General features: G+C 41.7%; 1 protein-coding gene across 6 annotated transcripts in view; it reads right to left on the bottom strand.

Moving 5' to 3' along the window:
• The window catches only part of srrm3 (serine/arginine repetitive matrix 3), a 145,205-nt gene that overhangs the window by 18,081 nt on the left and 104,761 nt on the right, over window positions 1-22,363 (bottom strand). For all 6 annotated transcript variants that reach the window (XR_014913515.1, XM_085420027.1, XM_085420031.1 and 3 more), the window contains 5 exons: window positions 17,779-17,880; window positions 17,245-17,325; window positions 14,560-14,628; window positions 3,989-4,024; window positions 2,171-2,221 (listed from right to left, as the gene is read on the bottom strand). Coding sequence is in view for 5 of the 6 variants with exons in the window: in XM_085420027.1 (XP_085276153.1) it covers window positions 2,171-2,221; window positions 3,989-4,024; window positions 14,560-14,628; window positions 17,245-17,325; window positions 17,779-17,880 (339 nt within the window). In the remaining variant the exon portion in view is untranslated. The remainder of the gene's footprint in view (window positions 1-2,170; window positions 2,222-3,988; window positions 4,025-14,559; window positions 14,629-17,244; window positions 17,326-17,778; window positions 17,881-22,363) is intronic.

Below are 22,363 nucleotides of genomic sequence, written 5' to 3'. Positions count from 1 at the left end.
TAACAGAGTGAATCTCAAACGGACATTTCACAATCTTCACCAGCACATCAACTGCCCCACCCGGGGCACGAGGACATTAGACCACTGCTACACCCCGTTCAAGAACTGTTACAAGGCTCAGCCCCTGCCGGCATTTGGAAAATCGGACCATTCCGCCATCTTCCTCATGCCTGCTTACAAACAAAGGCTAAAGCAGAAACACAATAATTCCCTATAAGCTTTTCACCAAGTTGACAGATCTAGGACTCAGCTCATCACTGTGTCAGTGGATCCTCAACTTCCTCACAGACAGACCCCAATCAGTGAGGGTGGGAAAACAAGTCTCCCCCTCCATCTCACTCAGCACTGGAGTGCCTCAGGGCTGTGTTTTAAGCCCCCTGCTGTACTCACTGTACACTTATGACTGTGTAGCCACATCCGACACCACCTCCATTGTCAAGTTTGCTGACGACACTGCTGTTGTGGGCCTGATCTCCGACAACATCGAGACGGCCTACCTGGAGGAGATTAAGAACCTGGAGACCTGGTGCCAGGAGAATAACCTCCTCCTAAACATCAGCAAGACTAAGGAGCTGATCGTGGACTTCACTACAAAGCAGGCGAGGAATTACAAACCCCTCATCATCAGTGGCACGCCAGTGGAGAGAGTGGACAGTTTCCGATACCTGGGAGTCCACATCACTCAGGACCTGTCATGGTCCTGTCACATCAACACCCTGGTTAAGAAAGCCCGTCAGCGTCTCTTCTTCCTCAGAAGACTTAGAGACTTCCATCTGCCACTGAAGGTGCTCAAGAACTTCTACTCCTGCACCATCGAGAGCGTCCTGACGGCAAACATCTGCACCTGGTTTGGGAACAGCACCAAGCAGGACAGACGAGATCTGCAAAGGGTGGTGCGCTCGGCAGAACGCATCATTCAATCAGAGCTCCCTGACCTGCTGTCCATCTACACCAAGCGGTGCAAGTCCAAAGCTAGGAAGATTATGATGGACCTCTCCCATCCCAACAATGGACTCTTCTCACTGTTGAGGTCTGGGAAGCGCTTCCGCTCCCTTAAGGCCAAAACAGAGAGAATGAGGAGGAGCTTCTTCCCCCAGGCTATTCGGGGCCTGAACCAGGTGTAGGACTGGACTCTCCCAAACACGTCACTATAAGACTGGACTCTCACACACGTTGTTGTGATATTTTGATACCATGGTAGCATTTACAGGATATTGTTTTATAGTGATATTATACAGGAAAACTGTTACTCAATAAGGCCCATTTACTAGTTGTTTTTCTCTTTCTCTGTGACCCAAGAATTAATGTGTAAGAATCACAGGATGGTACCTCAAGGTCGAAAATACCACAGAGATCACTTCCTTATTCCCATCCTCCCTTCTTTATCTCCTAGAAAAGAGCTTGTTAAAGGCCAGGTGGTTTGTTTCAGAATTCACTAATGAAAGAACTCTGTATTCTATGTCTAGGAGTGTATTTTGCTGGGATAATCATAAATTGTAGCTGAACTGATAAACTATACAAAGGATACTTCTTTGCTCAGAGGGCAGGAAGACGCTTCCTTATTTGGTCTGTACCGGTTTGAACTGAGAATCTGCTGACACACGAACCTTTTTCCTCTATATAAACTGTTGTCTGATGAATAAACCTTTGAGTTGATTTTGGGAAAGCAACCTGAAGCAGTCTGTGTTTCCTTGTTCTCCCAAGCTACTCCCGGCGCTGTAACTAACCTGCTGAACGGCATACCTGAGTGTTACTTTGAATAATTTTGAATCTTATAGGGTAAAGACAAAACTCTGCTTATAGGTGCCCACGCCTCGGAGGAAACCCGATCCACGGAGAAACCCGGGACGGAGATTTCTTTCACACGTCACCACACATTTCCTATAATCCTATAATTCCTATAATTTATAATCCTTATCTTTATAATCTCTTCTACTATTTGCACATTCTTTACTGTAAATTCCTAAGTTAATTTGTAAATTTTTGTAGTAAACTGTAAATTGTAAATATTGTAAAAACTTTTCTTCTGTCATTTAATGGTCGGGCATTGTACAGCTACAAGCATTTCACCCCCATGTCATACTGTGTATGGTTGTGTGTGTGTGACAAATAAAATTTGAATTTGAAATTTGAAATTTGAATTTGAATTTACAGGCAGCGATTCTCTCACCTCTTTTTCTGTTTGTTCTTGTCTTTATGTTTGTTCTTTGGGCTTCCCGACCTGAAAAAAAAACCCCAACAACAATGAATCTGCATTCACAGAGAGTAGAGAATTCCACGCATCACTTGCCTAAATGGACTATTCTACTGTCATTTGAAAAAGTAGTCAATTGTGTAAAAGACACAAACTGAACGCAAGCACACAGGTTACATACAGGGAGTGCAGAATTATTAGGCAAGTTGTATTTTTGAGGAATAATTTTATTATTGAACAACAACCATGTTCTCAATGAACCCAAAAAACTCATTAATATCAAAGCTGAATGTTTTTGGAAGTAGTTTTTAGTTTGTTTTTAGTTTTAGCTATTTTAGGGGGATATCTGTGTGTGCAGGTGACTATTACTGTGCATAATTATTAGGCAACTTAACAAAAAACAAATATATACCCATTTCAATTATTTATTTTTACCAGTGAAACCAATATAACATCTCCACATTCACAAATATACATTTCTGACATTCAAAAACAAAACAAAAACAAATCAGCGACCAATATAGCCACCTTTCTTTGCAAGGACACTCAAAAGCCTGCCATCCATGGATTCTGTCAGTGTTTTGATCTGTTCACCATCAACATTGCGTGCAGCAGCAACCACAGCCTCCCAGACACTGTTCAGAGAGGTGTACTGTTTTCTCTCCTTGTAAATCTCACGTTTGATGATGGACCACAGGTTCTCAATGGGGTTCAGATCAGGTGAACAAGGTGGCCATGTCATTAGTTTTTCTTCTTTTATACCCTTTCTTGCCAGCCACGCTGTGGAGTACTTGGACGCGTGTGATGGAGCATTGTCCTGCATGAAAATCATGTTTTTCTTGAAGGATGCAGACTTCTTCCTGTACCACTGCTTGAAGAAGGTGTCTTCCAGAAACTGGCAGTAGGACTGGGAGTTGAGCTTGACTCCATCCTCAACCTGAAAAGGCCCCACAAGCTCATCTTTGATGATACCAGCCCAAACCAGTACTCCACCTCCACCTTGCTGGCGTCTGAGTCGGACTGGAGCTCTCTGCCCTTTACCAATCCAGCCACGGGCCCATCCATCTGGCCCATCAAGACTCACTCTCATTTCATCAGTCCATAAAACCTTAGAAAAACCAGTCTTGAGATATTTCTTGGCCCAGTCTTGACGTTTCAGCTTGTGTGTCTTGTTCAGTGGTGGTCGTCTTTCAGTCTTTCTTACCTTGGCCATGTCTCTGAGTATTGCACACCTTGTGCTTTTGGGCACTCCAGTGATGTTGCAGCTCTGAAATATGGCCAAACTGGTGGCAAGTGGCATCTTGGCAGCTGCACGCTTGACTTTTCTCAGTTCATGGGCAGTTATTTTGCGCCTTGGTTTTTCCACACGCTTCTTGCGACCCTGTTGACTATTTTGAATGAAACGCTTGATTGTTCGATGATCACGCTTCAGAAGCTTCAGAAGCAATTTTGAGACTGCTGCATCCCTCTGCAAGATATCTCACTATTTCTAACTTTTTTAAACCGTCAAGTCCTTCTTTTGACCCATTTTGCCAAAGGAAAGGACGTTGCCTAATAATTATGCACACCTGATATAGGGTGTTGATGTCATTAGACCACACCCCTTCTCATTACAGTGATGCACATCACCTAATATGCTTAATTGGTAGTAGGCTTTCGAGCCTATACAGCTTGGAGTAAGACAACATGCATGAAGAGGATGATGTGGACAAAATACTCATTTGCCTAATAATTCTGCACTCCCTGTATATGGACGTTCACATACTGAAGGACATTATTATCTGCCGTACAAACCTGTGTCTTCTCTTTTTCCTGGAGCCAGATGCAGATCTACAAAAACAAAGCCATTGTAATGTCAGCGCGAGGTCAGCAACTTCACAAAATATTGACATGAATAATTCATATGCAGAACACAGTATCTTTTTTTAAAACACATTTTACATATTTATATATTTTTTACATATACATTTTGTGAGACTGTGTACCACATTTTAATTTTTTGAGAGCAATCCAGGCCTTCTTTTTCTTCTTCCTTCTAATTTTTTAAGGTATTCTTGAGCAATAATTCTCCAGGCTTGCTGAAGGGCTCTCAAAGTTTTTCTTCTTTTTTTGTGTTTATTTGTTAAGCCATTTAACACAAACCTATGAATTATTCAAGTATAAAAAAAGTGCTGTACAACTAAAAGAATAAAACAATAAAAGCAATAAAACACAATACAAAAGAGAACAATGGAAAATTGAAAAACAAATATCAAGAGGTTTAAATACCGAGGAATAAAAATACATTCTCAAAAGAGTTTAGATGTTCAGTGTTGGTGAGGTGGTGATATGAAGGGGAACACTGTTCCAAAATATAGGTGTAGCTACAGCAAAGGCCCGATATTTTGCTTGTCAGTATAATGGGAAACATCTGGTCAGCTGTTCTTGGTGATATGTTAAAAGATCAGAAGGTAAGGAGGTGCTAACGATTTAATGAATGTTTAAGTTTCCATTTAATGAAACTTAAAAGCAAGCAGTCTGTGAAGGTTCTCAGTCATCCAGGTCATCGTAGTCAAAGGAGCTTGCAAAGAAAAGCGTCTGGACTTCTTTCACCTCTCATCCGAGAAGCTTCTTCAGTTCTAAGGTCAAATGGTGGGGAGTCCCAGATTTAAACCTAGTGGGAGTATCCCCCCACAGAGGGATAAAAGGACCCCCTGATGATAAAAGCAAGCAATAACATTTTGAAATGTATTTGTGCGCTTGGGGGCAGCGTCTCATGTGAGTCGAGCTGCAGAATTTTGGAAGTTGCAGAACAGACAACAAATACCTGGTTAATGCTCAAATAAAGACTGTTGTTACAATCTAGCCTGGATGACACCTTTACAATGGAAACTGGCTCTAAAAACAGCATTTATTTTTTTTATCAAATGTGAAGCTGCTCTCAAAAATGACCCAGAGGTTTTTACAAAGGCTGTTTTTGAAGGACCGACATCAAGTACTACTGCTTGTTTGTTTTTTTTTGCTTAAGGTTCAAGAAGTTTGATGTTATCTATTTATATTAATATTTTTATGTCAGTAAGACACTAAAGTAAAGCATTCAAAAAGACTGCAGTATTTCTTTTTGAGAGGGACATGGATTTGTGAATTATCACCATGCATAATGGTGACATGAAACTCCTTATTTTTGATCTTTTGATATTAATAGGAACATATAGGAACATAACAAGGGAAAAGAGTACTGGACCAAGGATGGTTCCTTGGGGGACGGCTGCATGTGAGAGAATCAGGTGATGAGAACAAGCCACAGAAAAATTTGCCCACGTGGCTCTCCAGCCTAGAGAATATGATGCTATGATCCACTGTATCAAATGTAGCATTTATTGTAGATCTAAAAGTATTAAAATGGCAGAATCCCCTGAAGCTGCAATTAATAAAAGATCATTAAGCACCTTTAAAATTGCTGATCCCGTGCGATAATGTGCATTGAAACCAAACTATTACAGTGACAACATTTGTTTTCAGGGAGGCCTGAAGGTGATGAAAAACAACTTTTCCCAGAGTCTTTACAACAATGTCAGGGTCTAAAAATACCAGAACGACTGATGGAGACAAGGCCATTGATAGCAATGCTACATCCCCGGACACAGCCCCACTTAATGGCTGACATAACTAGCTCGCAGAAAAACTTAGTCGCTAAAATTTCTAAGCTGGAAGCAAAAGTTGAGACCAAGTGCCAAGCTCTCAATGGCCTGATCGATTCGCTTCGCAGCAATGTTTCTGACCAAACAGATGAAGTGCGGACTGAACTTTGTGCTAAGATTGATGCTCCAGCTACTATCTGCACTGACCACCATAGCCGGCTAACTAGCCTGAAAGAAGCTGCAGTATTCGGATCGGGTTGTGGACTTGGAGAAGCAAGTTCATGATCTGAAAGAAATTGTATCAGCTCTTTCAGACAAGACCGAAGACCTTGAAGGGAGACAGTGCAGATGCAACATTCGAATACTGTACTTGGCGTGAGGGAGCGCTTTGAGATTCGGACGCGCCCATGTCAATTCTGTGGCCCAGCTACTAAAGGAGGTGTTGGGCCTGAATACCGCTCCGACACTGGATTGGGTACATCGCAGCCTACAGACCATCCCTGCAAGAGACCAGAGACCCAGGCCACTTATTGTCAAATTTCACTACTTTCAAAAAAATGAGGTGCTGCTTTGCAGGCCCGCGTTAAACAGTCCCCAGTCCCATAATGGAAACAAAATCCTTTTTGTCTCCATTATTGTCTCCATTCCCAGACCTGCCATCTGCAGTCGCAAAGAGAAGGGGGGCCTTTAAAGAAGCTAAAGATCTACTGCACAGATGTCAGGGTGTGAGATTCGGGATGCTGTACCCAGCGAAGCTGAGGATTTCTTCTCCTCTTGGAGAGGAAATATTCACCAATCTAACGGCTGCTAAAGACTACGTCAAGAATTGCATCTTAGCTGTGTGTGGGAATCAAGACACGGGCTGAGTAGACTGTGCTACCTCAATTGCTCTCTGACTCTCTATTGTTCACTGACTCTGACTGCACTTTAGATAGAGGTTTGTACTTTGGCGTCTTTCATAATTTAATAGGTCTTCATATACTTGTTTATCACTGAGCAAAGTAAACAACCAAGAGAAGTCACGTGTGCCTTTCCAATCTGCCAGATGTCTAAAAATTATGTTAATAGTTGGCGTTCCCTGTTAGGGGCAACATCTGTTTTAGGGAGTGAAGAGACATGTTGGATATAAGCTCTTTTAGGGGGGAAGGTGTAGCTTGTTCCTTGTTTGTGGGCAACCCGTTCTCACTCCCAAAGCGTAACATTTTACGCTAGGTGACAAATCGTCACCATATTAAGTTTTCGGCTACCCACCACGTTCCTAAATGACGACCTTGGAAAAAAGAGGAAATATGAGAACCGTCTGGACTGAATCTACACATGTTCACTCTTTTTCTTCAAATCGCTTAGAAACACGCTATTTAACATCATTAAAGTCCTGGTTAAGGTCAGGAATAAGGTTATGGTCAGGGCTAGGGATAAGGTTAGGTTTAGGGCTGGAATACAGGGCTGGAACGTCTATTACCGCGGGAGCGTCATTGCACTGGATCCCAGCCATAACCCGCCGCGTACCATAAGAACGCCGAAGGTCTCCTTTCGCGTTCCTCAGGAACGCCGCGGGACGTGACAAAACGTCGACATGTTACGCCTCGGGAGTGAGAACGCTCTGTTGTGGGAGTTAGGTTTACAGGGAGTGCAGAATTATTAGGCAAGTTGTATTTTTGAGGAATAATTTTATTATTGAACAACAACCATGTTCTCAATGAACCCAAAAAACTCATTAATATCAAAGCTGAATGTTTTTGGAAGTAGTTTTTAGTTTGTTTTTAGTTTTAGCTATTTTAGGGGGATATCTGTGTGTGCAGGTGACTATTACTGTGCATAATTATTAGGCAACTTAACAAAAAACAAATATATACCCATTTCAATTATTTATTTTTACCAGTGAAACCAATATAACATCTCCACATTCACAAATATACATTTCTGACATTCAAAAACAAAACAAAAACAAATCAGCGACCAATATAGCCACCTTTCTTTGCAAGGACACTCAAAAGCCTGCCATCCATGGATTCTGTCAGTGTTTTGATCTGTTCACCATCAACATTGCGTGCAGCAGCAACCACAGCCTCCCAGACACTGTTCAGAGAGGTGTACTGTTTTCTCTCCTTGTAAATCTCACGTTTGATGATGGACCACAGGTTCTCAATGGGGTTCAGATCAGGTGAACAAGGTGGCCATGTCATTAGTTTTTCTTCTTTTATACCCTTTCTTGCCAGCCACGCTGTGGAGTACTTGGACGCGTGTGATGGAGCATTGTCCTGCATGAAAATCATGTTTTTCTTGAAGGATGCAGACTTCTTCCTGTACCACTGCTTGAAGAAGGTGTCTTCCAGAAACTGGCAGTAGGACTGGGAGTTGAGCTTGACTCCATCCTCAACCTGAAAAGGCCCCACAAGCTCATCTTTGATGATACCAGCCCAAACCAGTACTCCACCTCCACCTTGCTGGCGTCTGAGTCGGACTGGAGCTCTCTGCCCTTTACCAATCCAGCCACGGGCCCATCCATCTGGCCCATCAAGACTCACTCTCATTTCATCAGTCCATAAAACCTTAGAAAAACCAGTCTTGAGATATTTCTTGGCCCAGTCTTGACGTTTCAGCTTGTGTGTCTTGTTCAGTGGTGGTCGTCTTTCAGTCTTTCTTACCTTGGCCATGTCTCTGAGTATTGCACACCTTGTGCTTTTGGGCACTCCAGTGATGTTGCAGCTCTGAAATATGGCCAAACTGGTGGCAAGTGGCATCTTGGCAGCTGCACGCTTGACTTTTCTCAGTTCATGGGCAGTTATTTTGCGCCTTGGTTTTTCCACACGCTTCTTGCGACCCTGTTGACTATTTTGAATGAAACGCTTGATTGTTCGATGATCACGCTTCAGAAGCTTCAGAAGCAATTTTGAGACTGCTGCATCCCTCTGCAAGATATCTCACTATTTCTAACTTTTTTAAACCGTCAAGTCCTTCTTTTGACCCATTTTGCCAAAGGAAAGGACATTGCTTAATAATTATGCACACCTGATATAGGGTGTTGATGTCATTAGACCACACCCCTTCTCATTACAGAGATGCACATCACCTAATATGCTTAATTGGTAGTAGGCTTTCGAGCCTATACAGCTTGGAGTAAGACAACATGCATGAAGAGGATGATGTGGACAAAATACTCATTTGCCTAATAATTCTGCACTCCCTGTATAGTTACTCTGGGTTTTTCCTTTTTCTTGTTGGCTGCAGTTTTGTGTGTATACTTACTCCAAATTATTATTCGGCTTGCTTGTCATGACTGTCTTGAAAGTATGAATATGGCTATATAACCAAACTACAACTGCAACTACACCTGATTCTGATTTATAACATGGAATGTAGAAGGTCTGAATAATTTTAAAAAGCGTAAAAGGATATTCACTCATCTGTCGACTTTCAAACCAGACATTGTCTTTCTACAGGAGACACATCTGCGCTCCACGCAAAGCAATAGGTTGACAGAAAGTTGGGTCTCCCAGGTCTACCATTCTGCATTTAACTCTAAATCGCGGTGGGTTGCCATTTTTGTTAGAAAACATTTTCCTTTCATCACTTCAAATGGTCGCTTTCTGATAGTTACTGGCAGGCTCCACAACACTCCAGTTATTTTGGTGAATACTTATGCACCAACTTGGGACAATCCACAATTTTTATTAAGACTGATTGGCCTGCTGCCAGATTTAAATACGCATCACCTGGTGGGGATTTGAATCTGGTATTCGATCCCAACCTTGACAGGTCTAAGCCACATCAGTCTACTCGGACCTCCAGATCAGTGTCCGTTCTGAATACATTTCTTCAAAACTATGGTATTTCAGATCCACTGCGTATCACTGAGCCCTTAGCAAAATACTATTCTTCTTCTCCCCTGTGCATCATTTGTATTCGAGGATTGATTATTTTCTTTTGGATAATTTCCTTATCCCAAGGGTCACCATGTGTAAATAACATGCAATTGTAATTTCACATCATGCACCAGTACAGGTTGATATCTCATTTTCAAATGTGTGCACAAGGCAGCGTTTCTGGAAATTTGACTTAGCATTAATGTCAGATGAGGAGTTTTGCAAGTTCATTGAGTACCACATTGAGTTTTTCTAGAAACGAATAACACTCCAGATGTTTCAAAATCTATAATTTGGGAGTCGCTAAAGGCATATCTGCGGGGCCAAATTATTTATTTTGCGTCTTATAAGAATAAAAAGCGAAACGAACAGCTTCGAGAACTGACAGAGCTCATAGCAAACATTGACACACAATATGTTACCTGTCCAACCGCTGATTTATATAAGCAGAAGGTACTGCTGCAGTCTGAATTTGACACCCTCTCAATTAAAGAAACTGAGAAGCTCTTTCTTAGATCAAGATATCATATATACGAGCATGGTGAAAAAGCAGGTAGATATCTTTCACATAAGCTTTGTCAATCCGCCACAGCCCAATCTATACCTGACATACAGTTATACTCCGGTCAGGAGGTAACACACCCTGACAGAATTAAGCTATTTTATCAGGATCTCTATACTTCCCGCACTGATAATTCAGAGGCTGACTCCTTCTTGGGGAACATAGATACTCCCACGAGACCAACGTGAGCTACTGGAAAGACTTCACTTCTTATCCAAGTCTACCTATTGACTGTCCACTTTGAGGACTGTCTACAATTTCGACCTATTGCTAGAGGCCATATCTCTCAAATATATAGCACATTGCAGAATACAAAGGCAGACTCTGTGTCCAAAGCCAGAAACGCATGGGAACTGGACTTAAACCTCCAGATCTCAGACGACCTATGGGACCTTAGTGTTAGCAGGATCCATGAATCCTCAATCTGTATACGGCATTGTATAATACAGTTTAAAATCCTTCACCGGGCGTACCTAACCAAAGCTAAACTAGCCAAAATATACAATACCTCTGATAATGGATGCCCGAGGTGCAAGCAATCACCTGCTACTATGAGCCATATGTTCTGGACCTGCTCTGATTTGAACCGGTTCTGGGAATTAGTTTTTAAAGCTTTTTCATGTGTGTGGGAAAACACATATGAAGCACATATTTGGTGTCCTCCTAAACCAACACGGTATAGCTTCTTATTAAATGTATGGAGTGGCTTTCTCATCTCTCCTGGCACGCAGTCTAATTCTTCTTAAGTGGAAGGATTCCGATCTACCAGTGTTTGTTCAGTGGGTAGAGAGGTAGATAGAGCATTTGAGATACAGTTTGAGAGGGTCTCAAAGTAAATACTACAAAACCTGGTCATCCTTTATTGAATATGTGGAGAAGTTGTGATTTACTGAAGTATTACTGCTTTTATCTGTGGGGGTTTTTTTCTTTGAAGCCACCTACTATCTGTAGCAAGCCAACAAGAACTGCACACAATGCAGCCCCCCCTCCCCCCTTTATTTATTTTATTTTTGTTTGTTTGTTTGCTTTTTGGTGTTTTCTGCCTTGTTCACATGGTAGTATTTCTTGTTTGTGTCCATACATTATACATTTTCCTGCGTGGCACAACCAGTTTCACAATGGCAATGTTTGTAATCGCAATTCCAGTTATATTTTTTTGTATTTTTGTCACATTGGAAAATCATAAATAAAGTTATCAAAAAATAAATAAATAAAATAAAACTGGCTGCCAGTAGACAGCTGTTAATTATGAATAGCACACTAGGCCCAAGTGTCAAAGACCTCTTTGAATGGTTGTTTCAGGACCACAGACTGGGCTTCACTTCAGCCAAAGTAGAGAAAGAAAGAAATGGTCAAAAACAGCAGAAAATGTGGGACAGAGGGATCAAAGCAGGGCTCTAGAGTGCGACCAATTTGGTCGCAAATGTGACCAAAATTTTCAGTGGTGCGACTAAAAAAAAAAATTTGGTTGCACCTGTGCGACCAACTGTTTGGGTAGCAAAAAAATAAAATAAAATCTGCAACCTTCCCTGTGGTCAACAACAGACACACATTTTGCCCCTATCGTGGACTAAACCAATCAGAGATAGTAAGGGGCGGGACCTCCCTGATTGGCCGTGGTCCAGTTGAAAGTGCAGGAGGAAGTGGGAGGTGAGTAGCTTGAATAAAGCGATATCAATTCATTAAATCCTGAATCGACTTTTAAACATAACTGTGTTTTGCCAGAAACGCCAGATTCTCAGATTAAAGCTCACAAAACCATTTCAACAACAACCAAACAGCAAACGAGAGCAGGTACACGGATTCCACACAAAGACGTAAACACAGAACGGACCGACGCATCAGAATCAACTTTGTCTTTCTCGGCTTTCTCACCCGACGGCCCGTAGACGGACACGCTGTCGGAGCTTAGCGATTCTGATGCGTCCGGTCCGCTGTGATTGCGTCTTTTTGCGCCGATTCTGAGCTGCAGGTTTTGTCTCTCCAACCATAATTCACCGAGCCAGCAGCAAAAGAAGCAGCAAACTGCGCTTCACATTTGATCAATGTCGTCATGAATTTTGCTGTTTTGCTTCCACGACTATTAAAATCACACTTCATGCACAGCTAGCTCTCTCTCTATCTATCTCTGTACTTCAAGAACAGTTTCCCGTCTCCAATCTCTGTTTTCTGTATTATTCATTCGCTTATTACCCACCAGTCTACCGTTGTTTACAGCGCTGTCGGCTGCTGTCTTTTTCTTTTCTTTTTCTTTTTTTCACTTAAATGACTTCGGACAAGAAAGCTTATTTTTTCTGTTGTTCAATACTGAAGAAATTTAAACTTTATATGCAGAACATTGTAGAATATTTTTAAGGTTATCTGCTATAAAAAGCCAGACCAGGAAAATCTCCTTCATGTTTTTCTGTGTTTTATTCTCAGTTACTTTCACACAAAGGCATCTGCTGTGATGTTCACAATTCTGATGAAGTCAGTACTGATAAATGATCAGAATTATAATATTTCTGACTGTCTGGGGCTAAGTTGAATCGAATCGGGACTTTGAAAACCGGAATCGAATGGATTATAGAAATCAGTGATGATACCCAGCCCTAGTGAGCAGCCTAGGCACCACAGAAGTGGATGTAGCTGTAATTGCTAACTTTTCTGTTAAGTTAAGGCCTGATCCTTCTGAAATTCATAGCCAGTGCTCTGTCACGGTGTCATCAGTCTTTGAATGCTGTAAAAGCACAGTGTATCCAGAAAAACACATATTATATAAATTATTATAAAATTTGTGTGCGCCTAACTTTTGTGCCGGTACGCCTAACTTTAAAAAGTTAGGCATACCGGTACGCCCATGGCAAAAAGTTAGTCTAGAGCCCTGCAAAGGCAGGGGAGTGATGTCAGGCCTGGTCTTATCAACTTTACCAACAAAAGACTGTAAGAAATGTTCCTGGAAGGTAAGGGGTGGGATATTTCAGCAAACAATGCACTCTGGATCACATGCATCTATATGTGCAGCAACATCTGCAGGGAGCTCTAACAGCAGTTCTGTACTTTACATGTGTTGGTCATCACACTTAGTAGAACATGCTGCTCCCTACAATAAAGCCACACTTATTGGCCAAGCCCCTTTAACATAATAAGCAGGATATGGGCTATTCCTCAGTCTTCAGCACAGGACTGACACATCACCTTCCTATCACTTTTCACCCTCATTGCAGTTTCCATGGTGATTACTCAGGCCGGCCTGTGCAAGTTATTTTCCTGAAGAGCCCTACATCTCCCATGCTGTTTTACACACCTACAGCATGCAGCACAGAGTGGGAGGGAGCACTTTGTTGATGCTCTGAAAAAGGAGGAGTAATAAAGCTGTCACAGTAATAAATGTGGCTGGTATGTGACTGAGAGCTGTGGCCCTCGTGACAACCCATGCTTCCCCACCGAAGGGCCTCAGGTAGGGACTGTTGTGTATGAGGTGTTATTCTGGAGAGGACATTCTTCTCCTCCTCTGTCACAAGCTCTGGTGACAGCTGAATCTCTCGCCACGGCACAACGTTTATCACAAGGGCATAAACAGTATAGCTATGAGACAAATATGCACCCAAATGGCCTGAGATCAACCCGCTGCTATTTTAAAGAAACAAAGACCAGCGAAATGTTAGCAGGACAGGACTGCGTATAATCTCCCCCCTCCCCTTCCTAATCTGCATCTTAAAGAAGAGCATCAGAGGAGGATGTCTCTTTGGAGGAACGTTGTATGTCGCCCTCCTGCTTCCTTGTTCTAGGCATTCTGATATCAGCAGCACCTGCAATGCAGAACATCCTTGCTGTGAGGCTGAAACGGAGGCGCGGCAATGAGTAGAGAGGACATGGGGGAAATGGGATGAGAGTGGATGGATGGAGGAGGGAAAGCAGAGCAGGGCAGCGCAGTGATGCTCAGCAATTTAGTAAGAGGCTCATTTTTCTTGAGTTGTGCGCCCCGTCATACAGACTGGGTTATTAGAGCAACACATTTAGCCCATTTCCCCTTGAGTCAGGCAGAGAATGAGGGAAACCAGAGGAGGAAGAGGCCACTCTACCACTGCTTATTGCTGTTATGATATCCCAAGGCACCTAGAGTTTTTGTTGATGAGCGCTTGCTTTTGGGGTCTCTTCCAAGCCTCATTTTCACCTTTCCCTTTTCCTTTAATATTTCGGATAAATGAACTACAGTGCTGAAAATGCTTCATCACAAGGCGAACTGTTGATCAAAGCCTTCAAAATCCAGATTCTTTACCTTTGCACACACACGCAAACACACACACACACGTGCGCGTGCATGTGCGCACTCACCGGTCTCGCTTGTGTTTCTTCCCACTCTTTTTCTTCTTCTCTCTGTGAGTGGGTGAGAAGCTGCCAAACCTGTTGATAGAGAGAAGGATACATGACGTGACTGCTAAGTGAACCTCAGATAGATGTTAAACTGTGGCTTTTCACTCAACTGCATTACATTACCCCTCAGATAGGGTCATTATGAGCAAAGGTATCATCTTATAGTGGCTCAGCTGATTTCTCTCTCAGCTCTATTCATCCTTCTGCCTTTCTCCTTTTATTGTGGCTGCTCTCTAATGCCTCTGTGTCTCTTCATTTCAATCTTGCTCCCCCTCTTTTCCTGACCTTGTCAAAAGAAAATGGGAGATGAGGGTGTGCTTTGCTAATGGCTCCCCACCCCCATGCACAGTCGCGATATCTGATGGCTCATTTGTGATACTCACACCAAAATAATTGGAATTCCGTTTTACAAAACCACCAGTGTAATTATTCTGTCAGCGGAGCTGGCGAAAGGAAAAAAAAAAAGGAAAACAGAGCAAAATCGAACCACTTCATCAGCGATCAGTGGAAGCTGTTTCCATCAGGAAAGCTAAGGCTGCCTATAGGAGGAGGATTGAAGATCACTTTGCTGACAATGACCCCAGAAAAATGTGGCAGGGGATCAATCACATTACCAACTACAGAAGCAATAACCAGGCGACATCTAGGACTGATGAAGCTATGTGAGAATGCTCTTCCTGGACTTTAGTTCAGCATTCAATCATATCATCCCGGAGATCCTGGTCCAGAAACTGTCTCACCTGGGACTCTCCACCCCCATCTGCCTCTGGATCAAGGACTTCCTGACAAATAGACCACAGTCTGTCAGAGGTTTCTGGGCGTGCACATCTCTGATGACCTCTCCTGGACTGCAAATACCACGGTGGTGGTTAAAAAGGCCCAGCAGGGTCTCCGCTTTCTGAGAGTGCTCAGGAGGAACAACCTGGAGGAGAGGCTGCTGGTGACATTTTACAGAGCCACCATAGAGAGCATCCTAACGTACGGCATAACATCATGGTATGCAGGGTGCTCAGCTGCGGACAGGAAAGTACTGCAGAGGATCATCAACACAGCCCAGAAGATCACTGGCTGCTCTCTGCCCAGCCTGGAGGTCACTGCAAACTCTCGGTACCTCAGCAGAGCTGGCAATTTCATCAAGGACTACTCTCACCCCAGCAATCAACTGTTTGAACTATTACCGTCAGGCCGACGGTACAGGTCACATAAAACCAGGACAAACAGATTCAGGGATAGCTCCTTTCCCAGAGCTATCACCGTAGTAAATAAGCACAAAAACAATTGAACCTATTCCATACCGTCACTGTCATTATATTATGCTGCTATTCATACTGTCATTATATTAATGCTGCTATCCTGTATATATTGTACATACTATTGTTTGAGTACTTACGATTGGGTTTTTTTGTTTTTTTTTTGTACTTTTTATATTTTACATTTATATTTATTATTGAAACTTGCACCAAGGGAGCGGCACTCCAATTTCGTTGTACTCTGTACAATGACAATAAAGGCTATGCTTAGGGGTGGGTTTTTATAATCGATTCATCGATTAAAATCGATTCTGGCTTGGATAACGTAAAATCGATTCATTAAAATCCTGAATCGATTTTTTAATATAAATTTATTTTGTCCGAAATGCCAGAATCTCTGGTGACATCTCACAAAATTTCAAGAACCACCAAACAGTAAATGAGAGCAGGTACAGGGATTCTGCACATAGACTTAAACACACAGCGCGACCCGCGGAACAGAATCAGTTAGATGTCGCCTTTCTCACAGTCGGGGCTGAAAGCCGACAGCTCGCTGATCCGGGTCCGCGCTTTGTGTTCACGCCCTTTATGCGCTGATTCTAAAGCTGTTAGTTTGATCTCTCTCCAAACAATATTGACCGAACCAGCAGCAAAAGAAGATCCAAACGCTTCACATAAACATCGTCATGAATTCACTCTTTTACTGTTTTGCTTCCATTGCGATGCGCAGCTCTCTCTCTCTCCCTCTCTCCCTCCCCCTCTCTCCCCCCCCCCTCTCTCTCTCTCGAACACTTTCGCTTTCTTCATTATTCGCTTGCTTGTTACGCACAAGTCTACTGTTGTTTACAGCGCTGTCGGCCGCTGTTTTTTTCCCTTTTACATTCTTCCGAAAAGAAAACCTAATTTCTGCTGTTCAATACTGAACAAATTTAAACTTTTTAATATTATTCAAAATGCAAAATGCTTAGCCGTGTGTCTAATAAAACCGCTGTAACGTCAGAGGTAATGTTCACTAATTAATGGTTTTCTTTCGTTTTTGATGTACTGCAGAATATTTTTATAAAATCCCAGACCAGGAAAATCACCTTCATGTTTTTCTGTGTTTTATCTTCAGCTACTTTGACACAAAGGCATCTGCTGTGATGCTCACACCTTGGATAAAGTCTTGCGAGTGTCAGCTTCCTTTTTATAGATACAAAAATATGTAAATGTTCTGATCTGAATTATACTTCTGACTGTCAAAATTTCCCAGATTTAAATCGAATCGAATCGAATCGAATTAAATCGAATTGTGGATCGAATCGATTTGGGACCTTGTGAATCGGAATTGAATCGATTCTAGAAATCAGTGACGATACCCAGCCCTAGCTATTCTACTCTATTCTATTCCACTCACCGACTCCTTCGACGGCCAGATTTCTTCTTCTTCCTTTTCTTTGGACGAGGGGAATGTGAGCTGCTTGATTTCCTCTTCACCCTGAATTGGCCGCATCAAGAGAGTTAGGGGGAGCATAAATCATTTACAAGCGATTGCTATTATAATCATCTCCAGTTTTCAATTTCTGATTACAGTTATTTGCCGATGCTTTGCCGATAACAGGAATGATAAGTGTATATTTTCTCATTTTCTCATTTCATTCATAACACAATATCTATACAATACATCTTACCATCCAAACAGGAAATCACTTTGAGGAAATGACACTTAATCTTGTCTATGAAGCGACACGCACACACACACACAGAGTACAGTCTAAATGACCATCTATGTAACAGTTTTCATATATAAATAATAATTGCTGCCTACCTCACGCCACATGCACTGTGGGTGATATTTTAAGATTTTTTTTGTGTTTACATTTGGAGGAAACACCCACAAGCCATGTGACAGGGACGACAGACAGCTGATTTAACACATCCTTGAACATACCTGTTGTCACCATGGTAGTCATGCCCATAATCTCCATCTTCATAGCCAATCACTTCAGGGTCCTCTTCATACCCATCAGGGGGATAGTGCAGGTGGTTGACCCTGAAAACACATGAAGAGATTGTGGTGAACAGTGTGTCTTCATTGTCTTCAGTGAAAACATGCAGACAAACAACAGCAACATCTGTGTGGGGCTTCTTCATAATTAACTTTTTATATTTGCCATCTTAGCTGGGTGTGTGTGACCATGGCAATCACAGGAAAAAGGATGAAAAGAAGAACTGAGCAACATCATTTTCAGCATGTGGGGACATTAAACAATTAAAATAAACAAAGCCGACTTGTGTCATATTTATAAATATTTTTTTAAACATACAACCTAATCAATTTAGCCAAGTGATGGATTTATACCAGGTGGATAGTGGATAGCAGCAGCATGTGGTGTGCAGGCTGCCAGGGTTTAAGGAAGCTGAGAGAACATTGATGATGGCAGCTGCTCACTGTTTGAAAGAACCTCAGGAAAGAGGAGTAACAAGTCTGAAGACTATCATACTACCATACTATACTAATCTGATGTCAATATTCGAGAACTTTACATTTTTAATACAATTATCACATTTGTTTAGGGATTTTCTTGCAAAGAGATTTTCTTTTTACCTTTAAAGATTGTAGTCTGAGCCAAAGGGGGAAAAAAACACTGTCATTGTTATACATCAAAATGGCGATTAATATGCTGAAGTATAGCAGACATTTTATTTTTCAAATAGTAGGAATGCTTCACTGTACATGGACAGCCAAGAGAAACTTTAATTGTGACCAACAAACACAGTAAGAGGGACATTATGCTGGTAAAACAGCCACTCATCAACGCCCTCTAGAGGACAATTGGTGAAATGTGACACTTTTCCTAAATGATTTACTGTATTTAGTGGCTCTGTGTTAAGAAATTATGCAACACAAGTGTATGGAAAGACATCTGGTGTAAAACCCGTACCAAATCATAGACGTCAATCTTCCACTCTGGTAACCCAGTAGGGTTAAATAAGGTAGCAGCAGAAAGAAAATGCTAAATTATTTATTAAATTTTCTGAATGTATTAATCATATCTTGGATTTATGGGTTCAGCTCAAATTGGTAAAATGCTCTGATCACAAAGTAACACCAAGATGAATGAAAATTAGCTTTACAGGCATGGCCCGACTGATTTTTAACATAGCCTTATTGCAAGTAGAAAGTCTTAAGGGAAGCGCTTATTTTAAGCCCTTAAAGTGATAGACAGAAAGTCAGGGGGTGTTTATAGCCTAATAAATCCTGATGAAACAACAACTGTATAGGAAGTTTTATACCAATGCATTCCCTCTCAAAAAAACTATAAATGTCAGGCTACCACTAGAGAGAAGTCAACGGTGTTCATCCTCTAGAAGCTATGAACAGATGTACAAAAATGTCATTCTAATCTAATGCGCATTTATAAAAATGACCCAGATGACAGATCAGTGGTGCCGTCCTTTGGTGAGGCTAGAAACATTCCACCTACCCATATGGTAAATAGCATTAAATTTTAAAGGAACAAAAACAAAAGCAAGAAAAATAAACCGACTCTATTACACGACAAAAAAATAAAACTAAAAATCAAATGCAACTTGAGTTCTATACCGACAGTTGCAATTTTCCCTCACTGCAGCAATGAGAATATCATTAGCTCTCAATCTCTTACAGACCAGCTTGTGGGATTCATATCTTCAGACTTGTTTATCACACATTGCATTGTATGTATTGACAGATGGCTGGAGCCTCCTTTCTTCCTCTTGGCCTCACTACCCTCTTCCCTCTTAGGTGCCTCTTCTGGTCTGCCAAATGTGACCTTGCCACGTGTGATGTTAAAACAAAAAAACCCCACACCATACTGACTCTTTTTTTCCCTTCATGCTGTCACAACTCCCAGAGTTTATCAGCTCAAACTATTATAACACACTCAGCATGTCATATTCTGGGTGTTATGACGCTTTCGCCCCCTACACACATATGTAACACATGGGAGCACTGTCTTTAGCGAAGACAACAGAGGTTCTCAGCGCGACACCATGCCTCCTTTATTAATAGGTAAGAGATAAAAAAGGAATGTATAATCAGACAAAGGTGTGATATAAATTTGGATAAAACGGAACAGTGATGTAGAAGAAAAAAACAAATAAGTTGTGTCAAGCAGTGGCGTGTCTAGAAAATTTTTGTTGGGGGGGCCAGGTAGGGGCACAGATTTGGAGAAGGGTGGCAGATGTAATTGGCAGATAATGTTTAAAAAAAATTCTACCAACCGTTAACCATAATTCAATAATCCTATAAACCTAATAACCGAATGCGCTTTTAACTCTTATTAGAATGAGATTTTAACCACTACGGTGCAAAGTTTTTAGATACTGCGTTGATAAAGTACAAGAGATACAATCAGTGCTTTGTCAGTGTTTACTCAGCATTCAAGGACATCAATATTTGCATAGTATTTTTACTGACATATAGTGCACATATGTTTTGGGCAAAAACATTTTTGAATATTAAAATACGAACATTTGTAACAAACAATTGACAAATTAGCCAATTCCAATGTAAAACTTTATCTGCCTGTTAAAAAAAGAAGATAATCTTCTCACAAACTGGTGTTTGATTTTGAAACAGGAAAAAAGTGGGGAAACAACTGAAAAGACTAACATTTGAATAAAACCTGAAAGCAAGTAAATACTTCCTATGCTGCCTTATGGTAAACTTTGGTAATATTGATAAAGAACAACACTGGCTGATGATGAAATACAGTCAGCTGGCATGGTGACACAGCCAGTATTAACCTGCAGGGCTGGACTGGGACAGAAAATCGGGCATTTTGACTAGAGACCGGCCCACCAGGTATTAAAGCCATAAAGACTTTGAATGAAAACAAATGCTGTTGTGACAGTGATGTACACTGTCTTGTTGGTATATGTATGATTTCTATACATTTTACGTCAGATAAAAACTTTGGTTGTAAGATTTAGATAATTATTTAATAAAAGCGAGATATTTTAAATGAGAATAAGAAAGAAAAGTATTTCTTTGTGCCCCCCCTTTCCCTGTTAATGCCCTACCTGGCCCCCTGGCAAAACTTTCCTAGACCCGCCCCTGCACAGTTACCAGCTGTCAGCTACACAGAAAAGGATCCTGGTGTAAGTTGTCTCTCAGAAACAGTTCATAACTTCCCTCCAACTCATTCATGTCACCTAAAAGGTAAACCTGTTTCTCCATCACCTGTTCAGCTCTGATGATTCAGTAAGGACATCTGCTGGTTTCATCTTCATGTTTCCCTCTCACCACATATCCAAACCGACATCATGACCAGCAGCTTTACAGCTGTGGCTCCAGCAAACGTCAGCTGATACTAGAAAGTAATATTAAATAAATTCTAACAACAGCTGATCAAGCTTAAACGTGCAGCTGTTGTTTAGCGCGACATCCGCTGGTTTCCTCTTTCTGGCACAAAGTGGGCGATAAATAAACAAGAGAGAAAAGCCGATCAGCTGATCATTGATCAGTTTCATGATTGAAGTAGCAACAGGAGAGGGAGGGTGAGAGGATGAGAGAAGAAGAGGCAGCTGTGCAGCGTAATGACAGAATAACTCCAGCTTTGTGTCTTTTTTTCATTATAGCGAAAGACCAGGACAAACTACATCTCTTCTCAGCTCAATACGAAACGTGTAATATTTTCTCTGATTGAGGGACCATTCCATTTTTTTAAGGAGCCGTTGGCAACTCTACTAACTAACCTTATGAATAAAATAAAGTTCACTATAAGTTACATCATAGCACCCACCCAGCTGTATAAAAACTCCGTCAAGCTGGCTAGAACGCAGTACGAGTTATTGTAACTGACGGTAAAAAGTCAGCACAACGAAAATAAACTACACCTAAACTTGGTTTATATCTAACCCAGATAGACTGCAGGTCATAACTTCTTACCTGAAGTTCAGTTCACCTGACACTCGGACTGGCGGCTGCCTCGGGTCTCTCCTCCTGCCTCCCCTTCCCTCATCCACCTGCTGGCCTCTGTGGAAGCCCCGCCATAGCCACCACCAAACAACTGAGTTATTTTTACACATCCACCTGCATCTGGCCAATCCACCACCTCTCATTGTTCACCTCACTGTGCCCCCCCAGGCCACCCTGCTGGACACGCCACTGGTGTCAAGTATCTGGAAGGAGAGAGTGGAGCCAACACGAACAGGGAATGGGGTCTGGTGGTTAGTTGAGAAGACTTTGGCCTTTAATTGGCTGAGCACCACTAGGCACAGCAGGGATGCTAAGAACCAGCAGAATTACATCTGTGATGAACATGAGTTACAAAAATCAACTTAATTGGAACTCGCGCAACAAAAATATCTGCCTCAAACAGCAGAATTAAGTGAGGAGAAGAGGGTGTCAGACGACTCAGATGTTTGCATTAGAAAGTGAAGTTGAAAGTTTGCGAGGGAATATAGACTATAGATGATATTTTAAGTAAGCACCGCATGTTGATGGCACTCACACTTTCACTGCAAAAAGGCAAAAATAACTCACATTT

This window comes from Rhamphochromis longiceps, linkage group LG10 (genome assembly GCF_057381845.1).
Source record: "Rhamphochromis longiceps isolate RC_006_pf linkage group LG10, R_longiceps_female_GT1.1, whole genome shotgun sequence".
In the NCBI taxonomy this organism is placed as follows: Eukaryota; Metazoa; Chordata; class Actinopteri; order Cichliformes; family Cichlidae; genus Rhamphochromis; species Rhamphochromis longiceps.
Note: the sequence above shows the minus strand (reverse complement) of the source record. Positions and strands in the feature narration are given on the sequence as shown.